The sequence below is a fragment of the Macrobrachium rosenbergii genome, chromosome 53 (genome assembly GCF_040412425.1).
Source record: "Macrobrachium rosenbergii isolate ZJJX-2024 chromosome 53, ASM4041242v1, whole genome shotgun sequence".
In the NCBI taxonomy this organism is placed as follows: Eukaryota; Metazoa; Arthropoda; class Malacostraca; order Decapoda; family Palaemonidae; genus Macrobrachium; species Macrobrachium rosenbergii.
This window is the reverse complement of record NC_089793.1, coordinates 44,977,648-44,994,341: the sequence shown is the minus strand read 5'-3', so window position 1 is coordinate 44,994,341 and position 16,694 is coordinate 44,977,648. Positions and strand designations below refer to the sequence as shown.

At 37.1% G+C, this 16,694-nt stretch overlaps 1 protein-coding gene across 1 annotated transcript in view; it reads left to right on the top strand.

Moving 5' to 3' along the window:
• The window catches only part of LOC136834429 (alpha-(1,3)-fucosyltransferase C-like), a 15,363-nt gene extending 7,086 nt beyond the window's left edge, over positions 1–8,277 (top strand). Inside the window, exons 4-9 of the mRNA XM_067097027.1 lie at positions 1–77; positions 533–661; positions 1,954–2,076; positions 2,643–2,828; positions 3,052–3,210; positions 6,040–8,277. The exon at positions 1–77 is cut by the window's left edge and continues 96 nt beyond it. Coding sequence (XP_066953128.1) covers positions 1–77; positions 533–661; positions 1,954–2,076; positions 2,643–2,828; positions 3,052–3,210; positions 6,040–6,253 — 888 coding nt within the window. The 3' untranslated portion in view covers positions 6,254–8,277. The remainder of the gene's footprint in view (positions 78–532; positions 662–1,953; positions 2,077–2,642; positions 2,829–3,051; positions 3,211–6,039) is intronic.
• Positions 8,278–16,694: the final 8,417 nt, after the last annotated feature.

Genomic DNA, 16,694 nt, shown 5'->3' with positions numbered 1-16,694 from the left:
TCCAGATACCCATTCTCTCAGTTAGATGCCCTGGTCTGGCACTTCCGTTCCGAGGACAAGGAACTCCCTCCAGAAAGGTCAGTGAAAAATGAATTTCAAGGTTAAGTTGGTAGATTTGTGACAAGTTTAATTACGAATGAAACTGACTACAAATTGAACCCTGGGATAGTTAAGTTGCCGCTTCATAGCCCATTCATTCAACAAGACAAATCCTTGGAGACTGTCCCGGTTATTTCCACGGTCACGTTTTAGTCATTTCAGTGGGTGGAGTTGCAATGGATAACATGTTAAGCATTATTTGCCCCGTATGCTTAATATTTTACGATTATTCATTAATACTATACCAGTGCCACTACTGATTCAGTATCTGGTAAAGTAATGATAACAATAGTAGCATAACCATCACTGACATCTTTCATTCTGATTAGTAACTTCCATGATAATTTAACCTCATAATTAACTGATCACTAGTAACATCTGTAGGTGCTTTCACAATTAACCAACCCCTCACAACCTTCCCCTAACCTCCCAGGTCGCAGCACACCCACTACATCTTCGTGATGGAGGAGTCTCCCATGCATCTCTTCGGCAATTTAACCCCTTACGATGGAGTCTTCAACTGGACCTTCACCTACCGCCTCGACTCCGATTTCCCAAGTCCGTAAGTAAAACCACAAAACTCCAAAATTTGGATTGTCTGGATATCTGTGTAAATTTTAGTATTGTAGAGTTATGCTTCGAAAATTCATCACTTCATTTAGGAAGAACTGTATTGCTGAGGCTCTTAATTTGATTTATTATGAGGAAGACATTTTTCGGTCTGGGATTGGCCTCTTAGCATTCATTTTTTCTCCTAACCTCGTAGGTCTAATCAAAGAAGGGAGATCTGACACACCTCCATTTCTTCTTCCTGCCCTTTTACCAACGGCTTTCTCTTCTTCTCGGGATTCACAACATTACCTCCTCCCCCCGCAGTCCTCTTGAGCTTCCCTTTCCCAAAAAGTGAATTGATATAATTTCATGATTAGCAGACGCAAAAAGACGCCCTTTCATGTGTGCCACTAGTGCTGTTTACTGCGTGTAAAGTTTGGAAGCAAATTACTAAAAGAGTCTCTCTCTCTCTCTCTCTCTCTCTCTCTCTCTCTCTCTCTCTCTCTCTCTCTCTCTCTCTCTCTCTCAAGTTTGCCCCTATAGGCTTAATCATAATCAGAGCACCGTGCTTCAGCTGATCACCTGCATTCCGGCAAGATCCTGTTACCCAACCGAGGCACTGGGAGGCATTGGCACTGTCCTTTCCAGAAAAGAGTAGCAGTCGGAGAACCTCTCCGGTTCCTAAGCGGATTATTTTATCGCTGGACGTTTCCGCCAAGAGATTGACGAAATACGACAAAAACTGAACAGAAAACTGAAAATGGGATGCAAACAAGCGTCTTTTTAATGTAGACAAAAAAGCTGTTACGAAAGAAAATATATTGGAGTGAAATGAATAGCAATACCCATAGAAATAAGAGGATGAATTAAATTTTCGTGGATAAAATAATAAAAAAATTGCTGGAAAATTAGAAATGCAGACTATGAGCTATGTCTTAAGAATGTTTGAATTGGTTATGATACGGGATCCCCAGTCAGATTCTCATAAAATATAAAGGCATTCGAGATTGAGTGCGGACGTCAAAAAGTGTTTTTGGCTAGTGGCCCTGAGAAAGGGACTCTGGAGGGTTGTCTCAGAGGCTTTGAAATTGTCTGTAATGCGTCTTGGTAAAATATAATTTTCTTAAGATTAAAGATATTACAAAAATTATACAGAAATTCGACAATAAGACGGTTTCACATGGATGAAATACAAACTAGCGTGAGAAGAACTCTGGTCACTGAGGACACTAGTGAAGAGGGAATTTGGAGGTCTGAGTTAGCTTTGCTATTCCTATGTCATTCTTCTGCCTCTGCCCACAGAGCCGGGTATGTGAGAAGACGCGCAGTGAATCTGCCGGCCCTTTCGGAACGCGTTGCCACCGGGAAGTCCAAGATGGTTGCTTGGTTCGTGTCCAATTGCAAATCTTCAAGCGGCAGAGAAAGGTGTGTGTGTGTGTGTGTGTGTGTTTGTTTTCATATATATATATATATATATATATATATATATATATATATATATATATATATATATATATATATATATATATATATATATATATATATATATATATATATATATATATATATATGTATGTATAACTGAATCACGAAAATATGGAACGTGATGAATATATAAATAAAGTAAAGTGACCTAGCGTCGAAAGGCCTTGCAGCACTCCAGTGTTTCCGTTTCCTTCGTGGATTTTATCTTTATTTTATATATATATATATATATATATATATATATATATATATATATATATATATATATATATATATATATATATATATATATATAATATATATAAATATAATATATATATATGTATGTATATATATATATATATATATATATATATATATATATATATATATATTATGTATGGCTAAAAACATTCCTAGCATGCAGGCATCTTCAGTTCAGGATACTTGACTCAGTCCGGACGTCTATGGGATTGCCTTTGTTGTTTATTGTATTTAAATTTCAGTCTATTGTATTTCAATTTCAGTCTGGCCCGCACTCTGCAAAATTACGTTCCGGTGGACGTGTACGGAAAGTGCGGACCTTTGCAATGCGAGAGATCGCATCAGTCATCGTGTTATGAGATGCTGGAGAGAGACTATAAATTCTACCTTTCCTTTGAGAATTCCCTCTGCAGAGATTACGTCACCGAGAAGTTCTTCAGCATCATACAGTGAGTGACTGAGAAGTGTGAGTGTGATCATGATGAGAAGGAAAAGAGGAGACACAGAAGGAAGGAGGGAAATAGTTGGAGAAGAGCTGGGGAGGAATGGGAAGATGAGAAAAAATAAGTAAAGACGGGATGGAAGGAAGATGAGAAGGGTAAGACTGAAATATTAGATGTGGCTAGTTATCACCTCTGTTGTGGTACATTTCTGTCATTTCTTCTGCCGCAGGTACAACGTCGTGCCAGTAGTGTGGGGCTCAGCGAATTACTCAGCCCAGGCACCGCCACATTCGCTGATCAATGCGGCTGATTTTGAAAGCGTAGAGGAACTCGCCTCCTATCTCAAATACCTAGATAGAAACACAACAGCTTATATGGAGTATTTCAAGTGAGTATTCACACTCTCCGGGCGTCACTTTTCTTTAAGTTCTTTCGGATTGCTTGATTTATGGCTACTAAAACTGGCGTCACAACATCTAGGTTATTGACCCGTAATAAATTTAAATCGGTGACTAAAAATAAAGAAACAAATAGATTTAAGAGGAGTTTCATATAAAATATAAAAAAAAAATATATATATATATATATATATATATATATATATATATATATATATATATATATATATATATATATATATATAATATATATATATATTGTATATATATAGACTATATATATATATATATATATATATATATATATATATATATATATATATATATATATATATATATTATATATATATATATATATATATATATATATATATATATATATATATGTATAATATATATATATATATATATATATATATATTGTAATATATGTAATCATATCTGTTCACATATACTATAAATACATACATACATACACAAATACTGCATATGTATATGGTTTAAAATTTGAGGAGGCCCGCCTCTCTAACAAAGATACATAACTGCTCTCTATTACAATCCTCTCCAAGAGTCGTAGCAAGGATAAAATGTCCTTCTCTGTCCCGTCCCCCAGATAGGAACCTGTGTCTTAGATTCCCAAGACTGGGACAGTCGACCAGCAAATGTCCCACAGTCAAGGGCACAATACAGTCCTCATAGAACGGAGGATTTTCACCTGACATTAAGAACCAGAGTGAGTCTTGTGTGTCCAATCCTTAGTCTACTCAACATCGTTTCTTGTCTCCTTGGCATATAGGGGTATGACCAAGGAGATGCTGATGCGTAATACTGCTCATTGTTATATTTGTTGCAATATTTTCCCAAAGGGGCGGCCAAAGGTTTTTCATTTTCTGACCTACAAGAGGATATACATCCCTATGGTAGTAGGCATCTCCTGGGTTCTGGAGTAGTGACTGCTGACTTAGCAAGTTGATCAGCTTGATTGTTCCCAACCACCCAACACAGGAAGACACCTGGCAAAAATTTACTTCTTTACCTCTTATTTTTATTAGCAACAGCTATTCCAATATCTCTAAAAGCAATGGATGTGAAGAGTTAAAAGATTCTAAAGACTGAAGGGCACTTCTTGAATCACAGTATAGAGTAAAACTATGTCCATTCAGAGGAAGAATTTCCTTTAAGTCCTTTAATATTGCATTCAGTTTTGCTGTAAAAATAGATGCAACAGATGATAATCTTCGGGCTCTTTCTACATGAGGAAAGACCACTCCAAAGCCGACGCCAGCATCTGACTTTGAGCCATCTGTGAAAACTGCAATGAAATTATCATGTTCAGAGGAATGATCTAAAAATATTGACCCCATTGCCTCATTGGACATTTGAGCTTTTGTTCCTTAAAATATCTACAGAATTTTACCTCTGGAAGGTTCCACAGGGTCCGGGGCTAACCGAATACGTAGCTGGTAAAGTCTCCATCCCTGGCATGTTTAACTGTCTATTTATACATTTTGCTCTAAAAGCAAATGGTTCAGGTTGTCTGGGGTGATTTTCATAAAATTGCCAATGCTTTTCATTTCTGATACAATGCTGGTTAAAGACTTAGGGAGCCTCTGAAATCTGTACCAGCTCCGAACTAGCAGACGTTGGTAGTGAAGATCCAGAGACATCTCTCCAGCGTCTACAAGCATGCTGTCAATTGGAGATGACTTAAGTGCTCCTGTAACTAATCTTACTCCTCTATGATGAATTGAATTAAGCATTTTAAGGCTGTTAGACTTTGTTGAGGTGTGCACTTCACACCCATAGGTTAATTTTGAATAGACCAACGCTTTGTACAGTCTGAACATCCGAGTTTGGTCAGCACCCCACGAAGTGTGGGACACAACTTTCAGCGTATTCATTACTTTCAAGCATTTTGTCTTGATATATTTCAGATATGAAATCCAGGTCAGCTTGCTATCAAAAATCAACCCAAGAAAGCTTGTTTCACCAACACATGGAATTCTCCGCCCATGTTTGAACAGATTTGGATCAGCATGGAACCCTCTTATACGGCAAGAGTGCATGGTTACCGTTTTACTAACTGGAAACCTAAAACCACTCATCTCAGTCCTCTTAGTCCACTTTGCTATGTGATCTAGAACAGGCAGAGCTGAAGGCGGCGTTCAGCCACTGCCATCCACGGTAATTCCGTTTTAAGACCTCGGTACGAATAGACTTCCGTTTAGCATGCTTCATGCAAATGCCGTGCAAGCAATTTTTTCGAATTTAGTCAATTACACTCAAAGGGAATTTTATTTATAATTCTCTTTTCCATTAGGTCACAATACATATTACCATCGAATTTAGTCAATTACATCAATGGGAATTTTATTTATAATTCTGTTTTGATGTAACACATATACACACATACATATATATATATATATATATATATATATATATATATATATATATATATATACATATATATATATATACATCAACTTTCATATAAATACACTTATTACATTATTGGTGGGTGCAACTGCAGATGCCTAGGTCACCCAATCTGTGGTAGTGCGAGGTAAAACCAGTAAATAAAAACAAAAGAGAAAAGGAATTAAATACACCGAGTATAATCTGTACTATGACAAGCGTCGTAGATTCACACATGTAACAAGTATAATAATTACTGATTTTAGTTAAATTAATCCACTAAAACGTCTGCCAATATCAAATGATAGCATTATGCTGAATATAAACGTTGAGGAACAAGATATTCAAAAGCGTTTCCACACGTCAGTCCTTCTCAGCACCTTCTGCATCGTCTCCATCAGGTGGAAGATATCACATGAAGTCATCTCGGGATGGGCGGCATCGTCGAGGCCCTGGTGTGACCTTTGCGAACGGCTGCACACTGACCCGAAGGTGCACGTTTATGAAGGCCTCCATGACTGGTTTAACAGCGACAAAGACTGCCAACTGCCAACGTCATCGGCCATTGCTAGATTTACTCACGGCGAAAAGAGACAGGGGGAAACGGAACCGTGATGGCCTGAAATTTAGCAAACAACTCGACTCCCCAACAACTTTCGACGATAGTAACTTGCCATGCGGGATTTTAAGTCGTCTCTCTCTCTCTCTCTCTCTCTCTCTCTCTCTCTCTCACACACACACACACAACGCTAATAATAGTGATAGAGCTACAAATTTCACAACAGTTTCATCTCCCAACCCGTCTTCTTGAGTAGCTTTGTCTTTATCTCATTTGTTTGATATTTCTCTTCAGTTAGAAATGCCTAAGGGAAGAATTTTATTTCCGAACACATATGCTGTTGATACAATGCACCTGGTGGGAATGATGCAGTATATGTAATTCCGGTTAGCAGCTGGATTTTTACGTGAATTGGTAATAACATGAATGCTATATGGCAAAAGAGATAAAACTACAGTTAGAATATGGTCCGTTGCCAAGACCAAGATCCGGAGTAATTATTTACACAGACGAACTTTTTTCACTGTTTGGTTCATATTTTAGAAGCGTTTTCAATTTTGTTCAACAATTGGAAGGGAGGTGCATATTGAGAGGTGCATATTGACATGTTAGTTTTGGAAAGAATGAGTGCTGTGTTGTATTTGGTCTCGTTACTAGTTCAGAATTTCTGAGGGACATGGTGGCCGTATGTCTCTCTATAAGGGTACATTCTCGTTGTCCTGTCAGCACTGATCTTCACCGTGAATGTTCAGATCCTATACTTTAACTTTCGTCGTCTACTTCTTGGTGTAATTTTTCAAAATTTTACGCACGCTAACTTTGTATTTTCTTTCATTTCATTAAGACCACAAATAATTCATGTACTGATAGACAGTTAGCAATCAACACGAGTTTTGTATGTACATATGTAACACATTTTCATGGATGAAATCATTCAGATGCTTCTCGTTCCTTTAACGTGATGTAAGGGTTATGTGGGTGCTCAAAGTCGACTTTATGAGACTTGTCCAAGAGGACCCTGTGGAAGAGGTCGCTCTCTCTATACTATCACATCGTGTAGATCTCCTTGCCTCTGAATGGCCTGGCTTCAGAAGCCGTTCAAAATTTCCTTCGTGAAATGTCCAGTAATCCAGATTATGTATTTCAGTCCACTGCTAGCTCAGTTTGATTAGCTTCTCTTAACTCTTCAGATATCTACGTGGTCACATACACTAAAAGTTACAAAATAGTTGTTATTTAGGATCATGTTTATGCACGAGACGCAGACGATATCCTGAAACGTCATCTATAATCAGGATTATCGTTGTATGTAACTTTTGGTAAGTGTGACGCCAGATAATTTACCCTCGGTCCATTTTGACAGGATAAATAAAGACATTAGGCTATCCAACAATCGAATAGACTTTAACAAAGCCTAATAGGAAGTCGTGGTGAATAGCCAAGGAAACTTAGTTTACTCACTCGTTGTGACCTCTACGTAATACCCGGCGCGTGAGCCGGATAGTGTTGTGAAATTAGGGTATAAATGCCAACACGACGCCAGTGAACTTCTTCTGGAGAAAGTGATGGTATAAAATAATAATAAAAAAAAATTTTTTAGAAGGGCTACACTAAACCCTATGGTCAAAGAGGCAATGGAATCGATATTAGTACAGAGTAAAGCGAGTGTGGTCAATTTGCCGAGAGTGCAAATCAGTGACAACAAAAGAAAAACACTGGACTGCAGCATCCTCCGGATATATCTACTGTATATTTTGTAATTAGAAAATTGGCCTTTCTCTAATTTCATCCTTAATAAACATTTGTTACACTGGAGTTAGAATACGGATGGTGTGTAAAAGTTTACTGAAAATTGTTTATTACCATGAAAATAATGGTAATTAATGTAGAAAATAAAAATGTAAGGACATATCCAGTTTTGATGTACAGGGTAATTATAACATTTTCGCAAATTTTCCGTTGATGTCACATATTCTAAGTCTCATAATTATGTAAATATATTAAAAATAACAAGGTCTTTAAATTATGTACACGTGCATTGTCAAATACCCACAACCAAAATAAAAATGTATGCAACAGATTTAGAATGTTGGTTTACGAGCGGATTCGAATATTCTGTTCGCGAGTGAGATTAGGGTTTAAAGGGCGAAGAAGAAATGGCGTGAGAGTGTTGGACCCGTCTCCGGGCATCAGTCTCTTCCTAAATATCCTAGACTTTACAATGAGTCTAATGGGTCGATTGTATGGGAAGCTGCAGGTGCATGAGGACAGCAGCCGCATTCCAAAAATGTTTGGTGAGAATCGAAAGGGGAACGCCTTGAAAAGACGAAAGAGGCGTAATATACATAAAATCTACTGGTCGCTTTTTACCAGATGCGTATGTAATTGTAATGATGACAATTCTCGTGGTCAAGCGGGTAAGTTGACCTCGTTCTGCTACTCCAGATGCCGGTTCGAATCTGCTAACGTCGGAATTGCTTCATATTCTTTCCATTTGGATCTCAGGCTCTGAAGTGTGAAGAAATCGAAAAGCTAAGAGGGTATTATGGTTATTATAATTATATATATATATATATATATATATATATATATATATATATATCTATATATATATATATATATATATATATATATTAAGTGTTTTATGGCATTTCTTATATATATATATTTATATATATATATATATATATATATATATATATATATATATATATATACACGCGTGTGTGTTTGTAAATGTTTGTGTATATAAATCACAAGAACATGGGACGTTTAAAAACATAATAACACAAGTAACAACGAAACAGAGGATAGGGTCCCAATTGGTATCGCCTGTTTAGGCATTTTCAAAAAGAATGGCACGTAGTAAAAGAGACGCGCATTATATGTGCATGAAAACACAATACATAATGCACAAAATGTTCAGAATTCGATGAAGTCATAGAAGCCACAGGTGAAGGTTTTCTGACAGAGATCAAGCTATGCAATAATTTTGTAATTCGAGGACACCTGCCAGGATTGTTTCTTAACTGAAATTACAGCCGCACGGTTTTGTTGTCATTTGGACCTGGCTTAACTGCACTCCGTAAAGTTTGCTTATTTATAACGTTTCTTTTGAAATAAATGGATCATATTTATTGTTGTTAAAGCTGGCTCTTAAAACCCTAAACTCAGTTATATTTCCTTCTAACATATTTACAGAACAGACCAATATTTTAGCGTCCGTCCACTGAAGAACTTGGTCATTATCTCTAACATGAGCAAAAACTGAACTTTCACCGCCAGCATCCCGTAGGGGGTCAGTGCCGTCAGTACACCTCATGCAGTGCACTCTAGGCATTACTTAAGATTCTTTGCAGCGTCCCTTCGCCCCCTAGCTTGCAACCCCTTTCATTCCTTTTACTGTACCACTGTTCATATTCTCTCTTCCATCTTACTTTCCACCCTCTCCTAACAATTGTTTCTTAGTGCAACTGTGAAATTTACATCCTGTTACACTATTCAAACCTTTCTACCCCCAATTTCCCTTTCAGCGTTGAATGACCTCATACGTCCCAGCGCTTGGCCTTGAGACAAAATTCTATATTCCATTCCATTTCATCCACCGCCAGCATAACTTGCACCTTGTTTCATTGCCCCCGTTTATGACATCTTACACAATCTATTTGTTTCTCTAGTGACTTGCCTGTTTGACCAACTTAGAATTTGTCACTTGAATTATATGAAAATGAAAATGAACATCCTTGACCACTGTCAAGAGATTGTTTTAAGTGCTCTTTCATTTTTATCATTTGCTTAGAAACTTGCGCTGACGTAGCCTTGGAAACTATAGAGCTACGGATATATATATATATATATATATATATATATATATATATATATATATATATATATATATATATATATATATATATATATATATATATATATATTTTACATTCCTACCTGGCCTTCTTACTGTATTCCTTGTTCAGGGTCCCATCTAGGGGTCTAGCTCTTGAACAGGAGGCTTACTTATACACCCTGAAAAATCTGACTTCAATTGCTGGGTCAGGCAGGAAACTTAATAGAAAAAAATAGTTGGGCTGAGGGGCCATACTCCAACAAGGGGCTTGCAGATAAACACTTAGGTTTACTTTAAATGGAATATATTTACAATTAAACACATCAATCAGAAGACTGGGGAATGATAGGCAGATCCAACAGGGGCTGCCATGAGGTTAGTTAGGCTATCACTGTCAAAAATTGAATAGTCTATGATTAATCCTCTTGAAAGGATACTGAAGAATTGATTCCAGTGGCCTCTCACTGCAAGAAGCACAAGACAAGTAGATGTCTCCACAGCCGTTGTACCGTCTGCAATTTGATAATGCCAGCAGTTACACAAGGATAATTGAACGCTCGGACAAATAGAGGGTTGCACAGAGGGTGCCAAGATAACTCGATTCTGGTACGATATGCTTGCATTAAAATTCACACTGAGCTAAGTGAGTCAGGTCTTTGTGATAACTCACACTTCAGAAAAGAAAATGAGAGTGCAGTTGGAGATTAAAGATACGTGACTGTTGAAAAAACCTCTAGTCAGGACGTTACCTTATAACTGAGCGATGGAGGGGCCTCGTCGAATTTCACCAGTTCTGGAGGAATGAGTTTAATTGGAAAATGCACAGGTAATGTGACTGGGTGGTCGAAAGGTGACCACGTGGAGGGGTCAGCTCAATAAGGAGTATACAAAAGGTAGTAAGTAAGTATACCTTAGTTTTACCAGACCACTGAGCTGATTAACAGCTCTCCTAGGGCTGGCCCGATGTGTCGGTCTGCTGACAGGGTGTTCGGAGAGCGACAGCCGCTGTTCCTCGCTTTATATGACCTCAGTGGCTTATTATCCTGCTCCTCCCAGAGGTCACTGTCATCGCAAGATGGTGGTCATGTCACCTCGTTTTCTATGTTGGGATCTTTCCCAAATCCTGGTGACTTCTGGCAACTCATGTTTGCTAGTCTTTATGGGGAACTCAACCTTTCTGGAGGATTTTCGGCAGGATTCATCTCCATTCTTTTTATCTGAAAAGAGGTTATTCAAGCAGTCACCAGGTCTTTAGAAAAGATAAACAGATGCACCAAAAAGGGGAGCATGGAGAGAAATTTACGTAGGGCTGAGTTTCTCACGCCCTTCTCAGTTAAGTATCAGTGCTAAATTACGTTATTTTGTGGGGGCAAGGCAGTTTGGAGGTTTGGGTTTGCTTCAGAAGTGGTTTCTCACTTAACAATATACGTATTTATATATATATATATATATATATATATATATATATATATGTATATATATATATATATATATATATATATATATATATATATATATATATATATATATATATGTATATATATATATTTGCCTTTTTGTGTGTGCTTGTGTATGTGCAGTGCTTACTTCTTTACGGTTCCTAGATTTCTTTTAAAATTCTTTTTACTTATCTTTTTTTTTTTTTTTACTTAACCGTACATTTTCGTGTCATTACTTAATGCTATTATCTCTTTGTGTCGGTCTGTTTGTCTGTTTCTAAACCCCCTATTATTCTCCTTGGATTTTAATACGCTTTTATCTGTTTATTAATTTATTTTTTCTTTTTAACAAGTGGGATCTCCTCTTTATGTATTTCCCTTTACCTCCTCTTACTTTTTCCTAATGAACACCATTTTCATTGGAAGCTTGAATTTCAAGTCAAGAGCCTTTGATTTCATCTTCTGTATAATAATAATAATAATAATAATAATAATAATAATAATAATAATAATAATAATAATAATAATAATAATAACGTCATCAAATGAAGGCTGGTCACTTGTCCTAATCTTATGACCATTCCAGGAACATACCTTACCAAAATAGCCATCAGCATTTCATTTAACTTCTTGAGATCTGGATCTGATATAGCATCTGAAGTATTATGCCTCACAATCTTCAATAATGCAATCCCAGTTGGCTGTAGATTTCAACCAGAACGTTTTTCCATTGGTGGCATTAGAAATATACTGATTGACAGGTATGTAATCTCAATCTATTACCAGAAATATGCATGGGTTCCCAGTTAGCTGGACGAAATTGGAGGATACACAGAATTCAAGAGCAGACAGGTCATGTAGATCCGTGAATTTTAATTAAACCACTAACTGTGCTTTGCATTGCAGTCTTCACAAATAACGAACGAAGCTTTTGAATCCTGTGGCTGAGCCATACTAATACTTTCAGAGACAGCCATATATAGAATTGTTAATATTTGGATTGTGATAAACAGCAAATACCTAAATATTATTGAACTTACTTAAGAAATTGAAATAAATAACTTCATGGCAACTGCACTCCAGATGTTACAACAATATATAAAATCAGAAGTATCAAACCCTGGGATTAAAAATTCAACTACTGATTTGTTACTACTACCCTAATACTTTCTCCTTGCATTTTAATACATTTCTATCTATTTATTAATTTATTTTTTTCTTTTTTAATAAGTAGGATCTCTTCTTTATGTATTTCCCTTCACCTCCACTGACTTCTTCCTAATGAACACCATATTCTTTGGCAGCTTGAATTTCAAGTCAATGGCCCCTGTGGGCTCGTTCCATGTGAATGGGTTTCATCTTCTGAATAATAATAATAATTATCTCGAATAAAAACGCAAATCATAGTTAAGGGCACAACTCTGGAGCTCAAGAAAATTTGACCTTAGGCCTAGAATATTCTGAATAAAGTACTCAGCAGGTTGTCTTACGATAATGAGTAGCATTAAGATTAATAGCATAAAATTAGAAGCAAATCTAATAAACAAATTCATAACAACATTAACATGGTAAAATCAGTAGACTAAACAACAAAATCAACAACAACAACATTTACATTATTTACAGTAGTTTCATATTAGGGATGAATAAAGATGACCATATGTCAATAAAAAAGCACCGTAAGCAACTGGTGGACAAGCTGGAGCTGGTACACCTTCTGAGGCAAAAAGGAAAAAATAGGACCTTCCAAGTTTGCCATAACGGCTGGAAGAAGTCAATCAGGACGGATTTCTAAATTATAGAAAGCTCAGAAGGAAAAGATTAAGTAAAGAGTTGCCCGCCAAGGCTAAAGAGTCTCTTCTACCCTGTATATACATATATATATATATATATATATATATATATATATATATATATATATATATATATATATATATATATATATATATAATTTGATGCCTCTTGAGCTAAAAAAAAATAAAAAAGCCTAGCCATCTTTCATAGGCTAAGGAATATAATCCTGGCATATTGATCATAATTTTTCCTTAACAATTATTACTTACTCTTGCATCTGCCATGGTTGAATATCACGTACCGAGATTTGTGCCACGAGGCACTCGCGATGTTAGTGCCATATCTTGCATAATGTCACCGCGCACAACTATCCTGGCATCACCTATCATAAGTTCTCGAGTACCTCGTTGCAATGACTCATTAAGGAAAACTAACTGCATGACTTGGAATTCACGAAGCTAACTTTATCATTACGTGCATGACTAATTTTAGATATTACTTTAGAGATAATGCTTTAACTCTATTTTACGTTATTACTCTGATTCATGATATAATAAGTCACTGAATACTTTTAGTTTGAACTTGATATAATATTGCCGTAAAGTATCAACAAGATAATTTTAATTTAATGAATTAATTTCCAGCAGCTCTGTACTCTGCATGTTATAAGTGATGACGTATAATTTGCAACTGATTGACTCGCAGAGTTAATAATTTTAAGACGTTAGTGATATTAAAAGAGGAGGTAAAGAGAGATAATAGCTTATCCAGTCGAGCTGACTTATTCGTAGACATTCCCACCCGATTCAGGGTGCGGAATGTCAACTTGGTTGGGGAGGTGTAATGAGGGAGACCTCTTCTAAGCCACCTCCCCCCCTCTAAGTTTTGCAATAACATACAGTATAGCCCTCATAAGCTTGATTTGCTTTTATTTTTTGGAGACAAGTACAGTAACGTTAATAACACCGCTGACTAACAAGGGCAGGTGCGGGAAAATATTGCCCCTTCCTAAAGAAATCGTTCATTCCTCCCCCTTGATAATCTTTTAATCCTCTTCTTTAACCTAGTGACTGCTCGAGACCTTCCCGGTAATCACTTCTGGAGACCAAATCCTGCTTGAGGTGCAGACGAGCTGGTGAAGGAGATTAATCCAAAAAAGAATGTGGCTTGGCCCCTTAGCAACTGGTCACCACGTGGCCAGTGGCCTGCCACATGGTCCGGGACACATAGGAAACGGACTGCCAAGCTAATAGACAGCACCATCTGGAAGGAAGAGAAAATAATCCATCGAAATCCTAAAAGGCAACTCATGAGTGGTACTTCCTCAGAAACACCAGCAGCAGAATCCATACACTTGCCCCTTCCACTACACTCCCTTAGGCCCTGTCCACACTAGCGGCACTGCCCGACGGGCAAACACTGTTCCCGAACCGTTCCACTATACTGACTGACCGAGTATGGAGCCAGAACGATGCGATTGTCTGGTAACTCTGCTTCAAGAGCCAGAGAAAATATAAACAGCTGGAAGTGCCCGACGGGCATGCCCGCTAGTGTGGACAGGGCCTTAGAGCCTTGACCCCGGCTGTTTGGAGCCTCAGTCTTTTACAATGCAAGCCCTTTAAATTCTTGCCCTCATGCTGGCGCTGAAGACGAGGACCCCTGTCTCCGACGGAAAAGTAATGTACCAGAAATGAGGTTTTGAATCAGTCGCGAATCTTTCATTTCTTCTATTGAAATTTATTTCATTTCCTAAGTGCAATTTTCCACAGAGACCTGACTTATTTAGTGCAGTGATTAAATGTCCAAATTCACAAGTGTTTTATCAATGCTTAGAATCGAGTTGCCTTTACACCTTCCGTGCATCCTCTGTTCTCCTTTATTGTGCTACCTAGTCTTTTGTAAGTAACTGAATGCGTTCTCGATTGCAGACAGAGTTGTTAGCTGTGGAATCAACTGTTCACCTTGTGCTTGTGCCGTGGTCCTAACCACTGCCCCTCACCCCACAGTGTCCATCAAAGAGGATTTTTCCCCAGTTCTGTCATTGTTTAATTTGTTGTAAATTTAGTTGTTTGACAGAATCTGTTTTACCTGTCTGTTTCTGAATTTCCCCATTCTTCTGATTTAGTTGTCAATTGTAAATATGAGTGATTTTAAGTGACTCTGCATGTTTATCTGAAACTTTCCCTGTTGAAGTAAGGCTTCAGCTCAGACTTCATGTTTTTGTTTTACCTGAATCAGCTCCTTCAGTCAGATTTGAGAGTTTCCATGGTAAGTTCCACAACCCTCAGTGTAAAACTTTAATTATATATATATATATATATATATATATATATATATATATATATATATATATATATATATATATGAAAGCAAGTGGCGCTAGAGAGCAGATGTGCTTCTTAAGTACTGTCATATTCTGAAAAGTACAAAGCTATTTTTTTTCCTTGTGGCAGTTGTCGTGTTGTACATACAATATCATTAGTAAGTATCAGTGTCAATAAATCTATATTATATCTAGCAAAAGTGGAGAATTATTTTGTAATTGTAAACTGAATAGACGACAAGATAAAGAGCAGAAAGGATGTGAATAATATGAGTGATATCGTAAGAAATTTATTTCTCTTTAGCATCAGTACTGATAATGTCAGAAGCCAAAGTGGCTCTGTCCTAATTGTTTTGATGGAGCGCAATTAACAGTAAATAGTTGCTGAGAGTTGGAGAATGGAACCACTGTACTGAGAAGGAAATGAAGCTGCTAGAGGACCAAAACGCTGAGATAAATAAATGGCGGGATTGCTGAAATTAAAAATATTTTTGGAAAAATGCAACTGGTGACTAGGCAAATTTGCTCTGAGAAATTGACCGTAAAGTTGATAATGTTGCCAAGAAAATTGAATCATTAGTGGTTGATTCCAAAATGATAGTTTCATGGAAAAGGCTAGATTATTGGAAGAGCTACGGGAAAGATGACTGCTCCTAACAAAGATAAAATTCAGGAAAAGAATGTATAAATTATTAATAAGGTCCGCGCCGGCTTCAGGTTGTATCACTGACAAGAAAAGCAAGGTTGCTATACCCTTTGTGATATACCTGTTGTTGATGTGAAGTCTGCTTCCAATATCAATGTTGTTGCTAATTTTGCTGTGGAGGCAGCCGGGATGATGCAACGACCGGATACATAACAAGGAAGGCGCTGAAGCCAGAAAAGAGCGGGAAATTAAAAACAGAAAATGATGATTTGTAATGTCAATAAAGAGTAGAACGAAGTGGCTGGTGCGTTAATTAAGAGATATTATCACCTACAGCCATTTCCTGATGTACTGATATGTTAATTAAGAAACATGTTGCAAGTGGCATTGCCCACGTCATTCTGAAATGTGATCCTGATATTCAAAGGATGTAGAAGTATGTGATGTATGC